This window comes from Protopterus annectens, chromosome 2.part1 (assembly GCF_019279795.1).
Source record: "Protopterus annectens isolate FY-2018-M chromosome 2.part1, PAN1.0, whole genome shotgun sequence".
NCBI classification, from domain to species: Eukaryota; Metazoa; Chordata; order Ceratodontiformes; family Protopteridae; genus Protopterus; species Protopterus annectens.
Window position 1 is genome coordinate 173,975,116 of NC_056729.1, and position 14,250 is coordinate 173,989,365.

The 14,250-nt window shown below is 36.2% G+C and overlaps 1 protein-coding gene across 1 annotated transcript in view; it reads right to left on the minus strand.

Annotated features, from left to right (window-relative positions):
- DTHD1 (death domain containing 1) overlaps positions 1 to 14,250 on the minus strand; it is a 363,334-nt gene that overhangs the window by 242,490 nt on the left and 106,594 nt on the right. Inside the window, exon 3 of the mRNA XM_044062088.1 lies at positions 9,435 to 9,614. Coding sequence (XP_043918023.1) covers positions 9,435 to 9,614 — 180 coding nt within the window. The remainder of the gene's footprint in view (positions 1 to 9,434; positions 9,615 to 14,250) is intronic.

Sequence of the window (14,250 nt, forward strand, 5' to 3'; positions counted from 1 at the left end):
CTGGAAAAATTACTGAATCTTGTTAACCTGTTCTGGAAGTGCTCCAAAGCTTCATCTCTTGGTATACTCTAAAGGATTTATAACAAAGAAAAGCATGTTTAACCCCCAATTACGTCCCACTGAAGATTCATGTAATCCGTGTAAGATTCCTGGATGATATATTTATCCTATGGGAAGGACTTGTAGATTTGATTGATAATTTTGTGGAATATCTTAATGGGTCAACTGGATTTCTTAAATTTGCATATAGCTATGACAGGGAATGTATTAACTACTTAAACACTAAAATATTTCATACAGAACAGGGTTTTAGATCAGTGATCTATAGGAAACCAACATTCAGTAATTCCTATTTGGAACACCTAAACTTTAGACAACTACGTAATACTACTAAAAAAAGCCATACTCTCTGACAAACAAGCCTATTACAGTAAACTTCAACAATCTCACACTAAGAATCCACAAAAATTCTGGACTGCCATTAATAAACTTCTTAAGCCCGGCCACTCTAGTACCCCTCCACCCCTAGAGTCAGATAACAAAAACAATCTAGAAATTGCCAATGCCTTCAATACCTACTTTACAGAGACCATTCAAACCCTGGCCACACAGCTAACTTCTACAAACACTAACCTACCTAATTCCCAACATGACAATCTTCCTACTTTCAAGATAAAACCCATCTCAATCTCCTTTATCCAGAAACTAATTCACAAGCTAAAACCCTGTACACCCTCTGATGACAACCTTCCAGCCGAATACCTTCAACTTGCATCCAGAGCAATTGCTCATCCTGTAGCTATTCTCATTAACCGTACCATCTCTGAAAGCACTATCCCCAATCTTTGGAAAATCTCACACATCATTCCCTTACACAAAGGAGGCAACTCTAATGAGTACTCCAACTATAGGCCCATAGCACTACTCTCACCCCTAGCTAAGATCATGGAGAAATGTATCCATCATCAGCTAATAGACTACCTTACTAAAAATAACATCCTGGCCAGCTGCCAACATGGCTTTAGACCCTTTCACAGCACCACCACTGCCCTTCTATCTTTCACCAATACTATTAACACCAACCGGAACAATAACCACCTCTCACCTGCACTCTTCATTGACCTGTCAAAAGCCTTTGATATGGTCAATCACTCCCTACTTATAAATACCCTACAATCCCTCTCTCTGGATTCTAATTCTATCCTTTGGTTCAAGTCTTACCTCAGCAACCGAAAACAAGCTGTTTTGTGGCAAAATCACTTGTCTTCATATCTCCCTGTCTTACTAGGAGTTCCTCAAGGCTCTATTCTAGGACCCCTTCTCTTCTCTCTGTTCATAAATGATCTTCATGTAGCTATTCCTCAATCCACCTGCATACAGTATGCTGATGATTCCACTATCATCTGTTGTGCAAAGTCTCTTCCTGAGCTGAAATCTCTAAGCCAAACTGTCTTCTCCATAGTAGAAACATGGTTCAAAAACTGGTGCTTACTCTTGAATGCCAAAAAAAACAAATTACTTCTGATTACTCCCAACAACAAGACCCCTCCCATACACTTCTCCATCCTAGCTAGTAATGGAACCCTTATATCACCTGATCTGACCTGTAAGTTATTAGGAGTTACAATAGACAATAAACTCACTTTTGACAATCATATTAATAACACCATTAAGTCTGTTAACAGAAAATTAGGCTCCTTGTATAGGATAAGACCCTTCCTCACCCCAAAAGCAAGAACTACTGTTGCCCACTCTCATTTACTCTCTACCCTCCTCTATGCTTCTCCCATTTACACCAATTTAAAGCAAAACAATCTCAACAAACTTACCAAAGCCTACAACAGTATTGCAAGGTTTGCAACTGGTAAGCCCTACAGAAACCATCACTGCATTAACCTACACCAGCTAGACTGGCTTGAACTGCAAAATGCGCTACTATTCTCTCAACTAACAACTGCTCACAAAATCTTCTACCTTCCTAACAACACACCTACACTAAACAATCTTATAACACCCTATAACAATCTTCATTCCCTACGCTCCTCTAATAAACTCCTAGCTTATATACCCAAATCTAACAACTTAGCTGGTGACTCCTTGTTCTCCACAACCACAGGTAAGCAATGGAACATGCTGCCACCCAACCTAACCTCTATTTCCTCTTTTCCCCTCTTCAAACTTAATCTTAAAAATCACCTAAAACTTCAATGGTTATGCCCTTGCTGCAACCCTGACTAATACTCTACTATTAGCCTGTAACCTATCTTCTCTATCTTCCTTTACATTACTACTCTGCCAATAAATGTTATGTAAGTGTTATCTTCTACATTTTTAACCCGATGGTTTACTTTAAAATTTTACGTTAATTCCTTCCTAATGTATGTGGCATTGCCTCTTATTGCTTTTTTTATATATTATTATTAAGTATGTGGAGCTTTTCTCCCCGGGCCTCTACTGAAAATGGAAATATCTCCAGCTAGACTAGCCCGGTCAACAAATGTAAAATAAAATAAAATAAAATAATAAAATTTTAAAAGTAGAGAAAAGTGTGATTAAAGGGCAATTTATCAGGGTAGCAAGAATGACTTCTCATCATGAAGATCTAATGAAGGAAATGGGCAAAGTGTCTGATATGTTTACAGCAAAAGGCTACCCTTGGAAATAGTGAGGATATGAGAAACTATGCGGTGAATGAATTGGGAAAAGATATAAACCATTACTAGGGCTAGAGATGGGCATCAAAAAAAGAATGAGGATAGATGTGATACAAATTATGAGAGAGCATTGGTGACTGAATATACTATGCAAATGGAGGTGAGAAAAATATTGTCACAAAAGAACTGGAATATCTTTAAAATAAATCAGGTAACTCTGGGAATATTGGGGCCTGAACCAAGATTTGTACATAAAACAGGAAGAAATTTGAAAGAATGTTTTGAGGTTAGGGGAGACTATATTTCAGCTTTGAATGAGAAACGTACTGTAAAATGCGATGCTTGTTCCCAATGATGTTATATCTGTGAGTATAAATTTGTAGTATTGGATAATTATTTAAAAAACAGAGTCACATTCATAAAAGGGGATTGTGGGACTAAAAATGTGATATATTTTGCTACGTGCTAAGGTTGTGCTGCATTTTATTTGAGAAAAATGGAACATAGGTTAAGAAGAAGAATTTATGAGCACAGATACAATATTAGTAAATGTAATGAAAATAGTTCTTTATACAAACATACAACAATGTGCTCACATTATAAGAAATTTAAGTTTGGTATTTCGGAAAGAGTTAAGGAAAACCCTAGAGTGGAAGATAGTAAGGTAACATTGGAAGCAAGAGATGTGAAGTGGCAAATTAGGCTTAATGCCACTTACTATCCTGGAATCAATAAAGCTGTGACTATACAACCCTTATTAGCTATTAAATCTGAAATGTCTTAACCACTGTTCTTTTAAGTTGGAAATCATTGTACTTTAATTGGTTGAATGCGAATGCATTTTATAAAAGCTAAGTGATCTGAATGAATGCCTCTCACACATTTTAACAATTTCATAATGGACGTGTGTATATATATATATATATATATGCTATGCATATTTATAAGTTTTATGTTTATGCATTAATTTTTATAATAATTATAATTTTAACTGTTTAGTTTGGCAAATATGAAAAGAACTTGCAAAAAAATTTTCACCATCCATTTAAGGGTTAACATGCTCATTAATTAGTAGATGTCATCATTTAATTAATATATAAATGTGGGGTAAACCATGATACATGGACTCTGAAGAAGTCCAGCAATATGAATGAAAGTACGTATGGTATAATTGAGTTACGTTATTTGATGTTCTTTGATGTTTTTATTACATTTCTATATGTGAAATGAAAGTTGATAAGTGTTTTGATTGGATTACATGTTGAGGCTCCTGGTGTTGCTACCCACTTTTTTCATTTGAATTTGTTCCCGAAGTGATGCTACACCTGAGTTGCTTCATTAGTAGTTACTATCTACAAATTGTAAACCTCACCCCCCCAAAATACACACACACACACACACACACACACATACAAACACACACACACACACACACACACACACACACACACACACACACACACACACACACACACACACACACACACACACATACACACACACACACACACACATCCGGGTCTGCATTTCACTCTTTGGCAACAGATAATCTCAGATAAATGGGTTCTGAGGGTTATCTATTACGGGTACAGATAGCAGTGAGAGTCCCTTCCTTCTTTTTAAGGGATTTCTCAATCCTCCAAATCAAACTTCCTTATTTTTCTCTGTCATTCAGCATCTGCTGGATCAATGGGTAAAAGAACCTATCCCTCTCTCCCTTGCCAGGAAAGTTTTTTTTGCAAGATATTTCCAGTACCAATGAAAGAAGCTTCGTGAAGACCAGTCCTTAATCTTTCCTTTCTCAACCAGTTTGTGAAAGTTCCAAAGTTCAAAATGCTAGCCCTTCACAACCTGCTATCTCTTATTTCCCCTTTCAGTTTTTTTTTTTTTTTTTTTAAGGATTTTCATCAACCCATTCCTATAGCACACATATTTCATGTGCTTCTTAATTTTTCTGTGTCTGAATTACACTTTTAGTTGTCTGTGTTACCCTTTAGGTTATCCACTGTTACAAATGGGCTCACAAGGTGTCCAACTTCAGTGATAGCCTAATGCAGACAGCAAGGTACTCACATTGTTCCTTATTTAGATGGCTTGTTTTTCTTTGCAGAGTCCTTTTTAAAGTTTCCAGAATCTCTCACTTGGGTAACAAAGAGCATTTCTCCCACAAGAAACAGTGGATCTATATCTAGATCTATCTGAGATTTCCACTCAGCTGAGGGCTTCAGCAAAAGAATTTCTCAGGATTCTATGATTCATGGAATCTGTTAATGATTCCTCTAGTCAGACTCCACATGAAAAAAACTCAGCAGTACATAAAATTTATATAATCCCAAGATTAGCACCCCCTGACTTTTCAAATTCCAGTGCAAGGATTTTGGATCCAAAAAGTACCAAAACACATAACATCAGAGAGAGTCTGGCAATATAAATGCACTTAACTCTCTCAATCATCTGTGGTCCTCAGCACAAAAGTGATCACAGACAACACCATTATAATGTAGTACATAAATAAATAGGGGTGTTTCAGATCTTACCCTAAGTGCAGATTAGCTAAGGTAGTCTTGGATATAACAAGCTGATGCAATCTTCCTCTACAGACTTCTTAAATTCCATCAGAGCAAAACTTTGTGGTAGACAATCTATGTAGGATCAGGACAGACCTTCGTAAATGGCAACTGAATAAGGGGGTCTTCTGGGATTAGATCCAGCTGTTGGGAACACCTCAGATAGATTTGTCTGCCTCAATTCAAAACGAACAACTGAAAAATTCTTCTCTGAAACTCCTTACAAGCTGGCCTGGGAAACAGAAACACACTCATTTCCTTTGACAAGAATGTTTCTGTATGCCTTTCTTCCCTTTCCGCTGACACCCAGGGACATTCTAAAGATTCAGAATTACTCTCCAAATCAGTGTTATGACCCCCTTCTAGACCAAGCAATGGTGGTTCTCCATTCCTTTGGAAATGGCCCAGGGCAATTACACAGGCTCTCTCACAGACTGGATATACTCACGGAAGGCAGGGGTTGTTTGATGCATGCCAGCTTGAAACAACTTCAGCTGACTGCTTGGATGATAACATTTTAATAACTTTTAGGCATCCACTTACTTAATACTTAAGTATTACAGGAGACAACAAAAACTGCTACAAATAAATCATATATTAGCAAATGGTAAAGAATTTCTAGTTGATGTCATATTATGAACAAAGACTCTTTTAAGTCTAGAATTTCTCTGGTTCTACAATATTTGTGTGAGTTATTATCCCCTGGCCTGTCTTACTCCTCTATAAAGGTTCATCTTTCAGTTATTTCAGTACATCTGTCCATGTCTCCCATGCTTTCAATGCACCCTCATCTGAAGCTGTAATTGCAAGGAGTTCTATATACCTCTGTACCTGGAAGGCAGGTAGCTCCTCCTTGGGATCTCAGTTTTCTTTTGGAAACTGTTGCTCCATTTGAACAGTTCATCAAGCTAATTTAAGGTTCTTAATATTGAAAACAGTGTGGCTGATTGCTCTGACGTCTGCAGGAAGAGTGTCTGAGTTGCAAGCTCTAACTGTGGCTTGACCTCATCTCACTTTTCACAAAGAAGAGGTTTCTTTGAAAATAAATCCTTCATTTTTGCCCAAAGTGGTATCCACATTTACTTTGAACCTAGCCATCTATCCACCGGTCTTTTTTCCAGAACCTAACAATGATAGAGAAGGGATTCTTCATACTCTGGTTGTCCATTTCTTCATACTCTGGGCATCCAAAAACAGCTCAGATAATATCTTGACTAATATTAAAACCTTCTAATCAATTATTCATCACAAAAATAAGAAAAAAAGGACAATCAGTTTGAAAACAAGCAATTTCTGAATGGTTGTCCCATGCTATTTCCTTTTGTTACTCCCACCAAAATAAGTCAATTCTAGGCAGGGTTAATGCACATTCAACAAGGGCCTTGACCTCTCCAGTGACTTTTTGGAAAGGAGTGAACTCTAGAAGTACTCTTGAGGCAATAACGTGGTCCTCTGTAATACTTTTACAAAGTACTACAAACTAGACACCTTTTTCCAGGTCTACAGCAGGTTTAGCTTGGACCATTCTCCAGGGACTCCTTCCTCCTCCTCCCACTTTTTTCAATGTTTTGGCATTGTACCAATATAACTTAGGCAGTGAAATAATGAATATAGTACAGTTGTGTAAGTTAACTTACCATACCCATGGATGTTCAAATGAGCACTGATGTAGCAGCCACTCCCTCCTTCCACCACTCTTATTTTTTATATGTTATTTATGTGCCAGGGTGAGGACATTTATTCTTTATTCCTAGCATTGCCCCCCACTTCAGGAGCTAACCTCCCTCTTTCAAGTGGCATGAAAATTCTGAAGGGCTTGATGCCCAGACTGCTGATTTTTCTCCTAACTAGCTCAAGTGATCAGTGGTGTAGACATGTGGAATGTGCCCTTGCTTTGGAAATTGGCCAACTGTTATATCCTAAGCAGGATATAACCTATGTAGTTTAGGTACAGCAGCAGTGATCTATTTACAGCATACCTCTCAATTGTCCAGATTTTTGCAGAATGTCCAGACTTTTTGTCTCATATTTGTGGTCTGTTCCTCAGTGCAGTCCATCACCAGTATGAACAGTAGTGAGCCCACTGCTGTTCATACGGGAGATGGACTGCATTAACAAGGAGGCGGGAGGGGCAGATCAAAAAAGTTGCTTTATACAGATGATGTGGCATTACAGGCAGACTTTGAGCAAGAACTGCAGCAAAGGATAATCGGATTTCAATGCAAAGCTGAAGGCACACAGGATGAAACTTAGTACAAATAAGAGAATTATACTGGCAGCAAATGTGGGAAATCATAAGAGGCTGAGAACTGAGACAGAAGGGAAAGTAGTGGAACAGATAACAGCTTCAAGTACCTGAGTCGGGTAGCTGAGGAGAATATAAGTCTGAATGAGGAAGTCAACGCTAGAATCAGAAAGCTGCAGCAGACTAGCACAGAGTGTCAGGGATAGTGTATGACAGAAGAGTGTGAAAGATGTTGACAAGTAAGGTTTATAAAACAGTGGTGCAACCAGTACTGCTGTATGTTACAGAATGCTGGACAGGGAAGGCAGAGCAGTAATGCAAGACAGAAGTGAAGGAAACAAAGTGGATTGTGAGACCTGCAAAGAAGTGAGGACATCAGAGTAGAACAAAAGTGCAAGCAGCACCAACTGCAGAGAAGGTCAAAGAGAACAGATTATGGTGCTCTGGGCACATGTGCAGTAAAGCAGAAGACAATCTGGTGGAGATTTAGAACAGACCAGAAAAAGGCATCCTTCAAAAAGATGGATTAACTGTGTAAGAGAAGACCGCAGACAGTCAGGTATGACTGTTAAGAATGGTAAGAAAGTGGTATTGACACAAGAAACATGGTGACCGTTGATCCCAGTCCCATGCAGAAAATGAGATAAAGGGAGTCGATGATAATAATTTTTCTTTACACACTATATATATATATATATATATATATATATATATATATATATATATATATAGTTAGTTGTCTGCAGTGTCTTGTTAAATAACAGTGATTGATAATTAAAAACACTGGTATGATTTTTTTCTCCTATTTTGGCACCATGTCGCCATTGTATTGCATGTGTTGATCTGAAGAGAATCTGGAGCAAAGTTGGTTTATAAACTGACATTTTTGATATTGCTTTCACAGTCTTAAGATGATTACTTTTTGTTTAGAGATACCATATACTCTGCAATGATATAATCTTAAAATATAATCCCCAAGCATAGTCTGAAAGGGCTATTGTGTTGCCCCAGAATGAGATAAGTGGATGGAGGGTCTTTGCTAGAGACATCATGATGATCTGTTCACTACAGAAATGATTTCCTTACTTATTGGAGAGCTGGAAATGGATTTTTCAGAGGATATGGTGCCTGGTTCCAAATGCTTTGTAGTCACTTAAATTTCCTTTTCATCATTGTCATAAATGACAGCTCATGGATCATTTCTTGAGAACGAAAAACCTTCTTTTCTGCTTACATAGAGTACTGCTCCAAGGAATGTCATGTGATAAGATTACTTAATGTACTGCTTCAGAAAAGTATTGGCCCATATGATTGTTATACCAATCCATAAAGGTGGAGGTAGTAATAATAATGCACCAATATGTATTGGGAGAATATTTTAAGAACTACATAGTGGATCTGTTAAAGGAGGCAGACCATATACAGAATGAGAGAATGTTTCCAAAGATGATTTCCTGGTAAGAACATCAACTCAATCTAATCCAGTTTATTGTTATGACTAATTATTTTGGCATTTGATAATGATATAGCTGTCACAGCCATTTATTTGAGTTTAGAAAAGGTTTAGGGCAAATTTCTTCAAGCGTATACCAGAGAAGGCAGAGGTGAGCCACAGACTGGATCATGGTGAACTTTGGAGTTCCCAAAGGGTCATTCTTAGGACAAATCTCATTTAACACAGTCCCCCCTTCCTTATATGATCTAAACATTTGTTCTCAAAGTATGTGGATAATATATGAAAAACAGATTGGTCTTTCATTCAGTGTCAATAAATATAATGCAATGACTTTTGGGAATTTTTGTGCATGGGATTAAGGCTACAGCTGTCAATGAGCTTCATTTCATCAAGTGATCTAAGCAGTTGGTTCTCCCAGATCATCCTAAAAACGGGTTCTCACTTTTGCAGTTTTACCTGGTTAACAAATAAATACTACATGCATTTGCAGTAGATGAACATTGTAGTTTTACCTTTGTTTGCACAATCACAGGTGAATTAAACGACCCTGGTTGGTAATTAAAAGAAATTCTTGAATCCACATTCAGCTTTATAAGAATTCCTTTCTTGGGAATAGTAAAAATTTCTTTGCGTAAACATGAAACAACTGCGAAAACTCCAAGTTTGTAGACTCTGACCTCTGCAAATGACCCCTGCAGAAATAATAAATCATTTAGACAAAACACCTTTTTTTTCAGAATATATGCAACAGCTGCTTAAAACTAGAATACATTTACACTAAATATGTAGCATTTTAAAACTGACAGCAGATAGTTGGTAATTTAGACATCTAACCATTAAGCAGTTCCATTGAGTCACATTTACACACACACACACACACACACACACACACACACACACACACACACACACACACACATGCAGAGGTTGCATTATACTGTGATAGAAGATTTTGATGCTAAGGACAATGGACAGCTCTTTAAAAAATCCACACTGCTCTGTTTTATGAAAACTAGTATGCAATGTGTGATTAGAGAGGAAAAGTATCATAGCAAGTTTTACTTGAATAAAATACAAGGCTGAACAGGAATGCAAAAACAGACTTAATAAAACAGGTCCTCTCAATATTCTGGGAGGATATTTCATGGTCTGTACTGAAAAACAATAATATCAACTTACATGAGAACTAGCTTGATGATTTTAACAAGAAATAAATAATTGTCTTTTAACAACCACAAAAAATATATACACCAGCTTAAAGGTCAAAGCAATTTCTCAGAGAAAACATGCCTGTTTACCTCTTAAGAAAAGCTTGGCTTTGGCTAATATGAATACAGTCAAAATGTCTTAATTGCTAGCACTAAAGGTGCAGTGAAAGCTGCTAGGTATGGTATTAGAGTTAGTTCAGCAGGTTTGCCGCAGCCATTTAAATTATAAACAAGTTTAAATTACATTAATCTGGGCACACAGAAGCAAGGGGGTCATATTTTATGTCATCAAAAACACACCTCTAAATTAATTTTTCAAACGTACATCCAAAATTAATCCAAAACTGTCAAAATGAAGCTGCAATATTTTACACTGATATCCTGCTTGAAACTGCTGAGACTTGCATTGAAAATAATGTATAGCAGCTTAGATGCAAGAGCATGAACTGTCAAAGGATGTCTGAAGGCCTGTCAGTAATTACCTGATTGAATTAAACCTGACCAGATGGCATCTCATCCAGTATAGGCTTAAAGAGGTGTAGGGAAGCTCAGTTTCCCACATGTTCACTTCAAATACTTACATGATGGATGTCTGAGTTAGATGTTGATGTTTATTAACTACAGAGGTTCTAAAGTCTTCCTGTCCGTGTTTGATGACAGATTTGCAATGGTTCCCATTGTATTTAACTTCATGGTTTTGTTAACCTTATTGACTTTGTTGAATCCTCCTTATATAAAATTATATCTAAATGAACAATGTATATAGCACATGTCATTCAACAGGGTAGGGAGGTTGGTGTAAGGGTTGGGAGGTTGGCATAATGGTTAAGGTGTTACCATATAGACACAAGATGCAGTGTTTGATTCTCACATGGTGAAACTGGCTAGACTTAAATGCTCCACAATGGCAATTAGACTAGTACTAATCTATGAACTTAAAAAAAACTCCTAAATCACTTAAAGCTTTTTAATCAATGGCAAATTTATACTCTTTGGCAGTTGTCTCAATTCTTACAACTTGAAAAAAATGGCTGTAGTGTAGTTTTAATTCAAAGCACATTAGTCTATGGATGCTGTGAATTAACTTGGCCATACAAGGATCTTTCCTAGCAAGCGTTTAATATACTTCTCAGTAAAAACATAACAATTAGATAAACAGTTTTAATACATACTTCTAACTTGCATTTAATTTGATATTACAACAAAAGTATATGAGAACATGCTATAAACCTGCATTATAATGACGGATTTTCCAGAGATAAGATAAAATGAACCTAACATAGAATGCTATGTTTTAGTAATTCTCTCAGAAGAAAACAAACCATGGAGTCTATGTAGAGAGGAAGCAAAGCTGTCAAGGTCAGCAGAAATGGGATGCAGAAATATGCATAATTTGTATGGTCTTGAATTATTTCAACTGCTCCATTTCTATGAATGGTCAGCATGTAATAGTACGAAGAGGTGTAGACTGGCATCCCACACTGCAAGCTGTAATGTCACAGTATTTGGCTGCACATTTTATAGAATTATTTTCATGGGGAAAAGTAACTGGCATGGTACACTGTTGATTCCCTTTGAAATTGAAGGTTGCAATGTAGCAAAAAGACACACTTCTGCAGCATGACAAACAAGCTGTGCACTGCACTGCTTTATGAATCACTGTATTACACAACTTCTGAAATGGCAAAGCAAAAGGATCATGCATCATTTTGCATTTGAATCTGAGGCCAAGGGACAAGCAGGTACACAGAAGTTTCCAGGGCACAATGTGCTTGTTTAAGTAGAGCACTTTGAAGAGAATTATGCCAAAGATTAAGGGTAGCTCTTTCAATTATTTTGAGGCATTTTTAGTCTCTTGCAGGGAAAGACAGTGATGTTATATGTAACAACTTGAAGAACAGCAGCAAGAAGAAATCCACAAATGGTCACAATACAAACACAGGTTTATTAAAGAACTTAGAACTCTAGTGCCTCGACTTACAGTCTTCCAGGAGTAATACAAACACACAACTTTACACAGACTTTTTATAGCACCATTCATTAATTAATTACTCAATTACTTAATCATTGTTTCCAATCAATCTCTAAGTTTCAACCTACAGGTACCATAGTATTAAACTTTAAAATATAAACAGATTCTTTATAAAGAAGTTTGTCCTTAATGCCACATATTTCACCAACTGTCATAAAAACTTGTTCTAAAACATAAGCTTTTAACAAAGAATAGTCAGCATTATGAACTGTTTTAAAGTGCATTGCAATGTTACTTTCCACTTTACCATTCTTTATATCTCTTATATGTTCCTGTATTCTTACTTTAAATTTTCTTTTATTTTCTCCTATGTAAAATAAATTGCAGGCACATCTAAGAACATATATTACCCCTTCACTATTACATGAAAAACTACCACCAGAAGAAAACTTGATACCATTTATTTTCTTAAAATTTGTAACAACACAGGAACATATAGATCAACCACCACAAGGGTGAGTGCCCCTCATGGCAGGGGTAATATATAATGTCTCATTACAAATAGAATAAAATAACTAGAAACCAAAAAATATTTTAAACATTTTCCTTTTTTATAGGAAATACAAGGACTATTTGCTATTATTCTTTCCAACTCCACATCCTGAAGTAAAAAAAAAAAAAAAAAAAAAAAGACAGTGATGTTCTTGGGCTCAGACTCAAATTTGAGTTAAAATTTAGCTTTGCAGATTTTATTTAGATTAGTCTCTAATACTCTAGCATTATATGATTAACAACGTCCTATTATTGACAAATTATGCTCTAATCTGGGATTCTGTATATATGTGCTAAAAGATGAATAAACCACTTGGAAAAGAATGCAAGGCATTCTATGACATAAAATGAGTTGAATACAAAAGTTGCGTGCAATTTGTTCTATGACAGCTGAAATTTAGAACCTTACTAAACATACACCTAGATTTTTATATTATGAGTCTACCACTGTCTTCACCTTTCAGTTAGACAAACTTCTGCAACTTGATATGTCATCTGTCCAGTTTACAAACTTCTCAAATATCCTTTTTTACTTTATTCACGACCATAAATACAAGTAATTTTAGTTTATCTTGCTGCTGTCTGGAGACAGAAAATTAATGGATTAGAGCATTAACACTGAAATTATAAAATATAAAGTGATTGTAACAAGCAGCTAGGGATTACTATGAATCTAAGATAATGTGTTTGGTGCTGCAAACTCCTCAGGTCCTAAAGGAGAAAGAAAAATAATTACTAAATATTCATTGCTAGACACATACCATCACCAACTGTTTTTGGTTTAAAAGAAAGGAGATGTCATGATGTCATGGAAGGTATCTGTAAAGGTAAGGGATGATGTGGAGAATATTGATGGAGATGGATGTGATATTAAAGCCCATCCTTATAGGGCAGAGTCTGTCATTTAGCAACCACACTTCAACAACAGAGCAAAAACCTGTCACCTAGCAACCACACTTCAACAACAGGTTCAAAACAAACATGTTCTTTTCATTCATTGGTGACGTTCTCATATTTCCTTTTACACCCGGGTATAGACTTCTGAAATTATACTGTATTCATGCCCAACACAAGCTCAGTCCTCATAATACATTTCTGCTGTTTCTATGATAAGTGCTCTGTAGTCAAATGACCCTTTTCACCCTGACCCAGGTCACTAGGCTAAAGAATATACATTACATAGGAATGAAACGCAAAATAAATTGCAGTAGTAAATAAACTGGGTATATGCTATGAAAAAGACATTTGGTATACCCCCAGACCATAAGTTAAGAAATGCTATATAAAGAAAAAAATATGTAAAATGCAAAGCAGTATGGATAATATGAGAAGAAAAGTATGCAGGGGGATATACTAAATTCAATTAAATAATATGGTAAAAAGCAACATGAAAAAGTATAAATGTTACTACAAATAGCAATTCAAGAATGCCAGTGCAGGTGATGTCATTTACATTACTTTAAAAAGATGTTAAATTATACGTGTGATATGAAAGCAAAATATGATGTGTAATTGTGTTAGAAGCAGATGCTGAGATGAAGGAAGTGCTATTTGTTTATTATATTGCATAAATATATAACATTTGAATAGGTACTT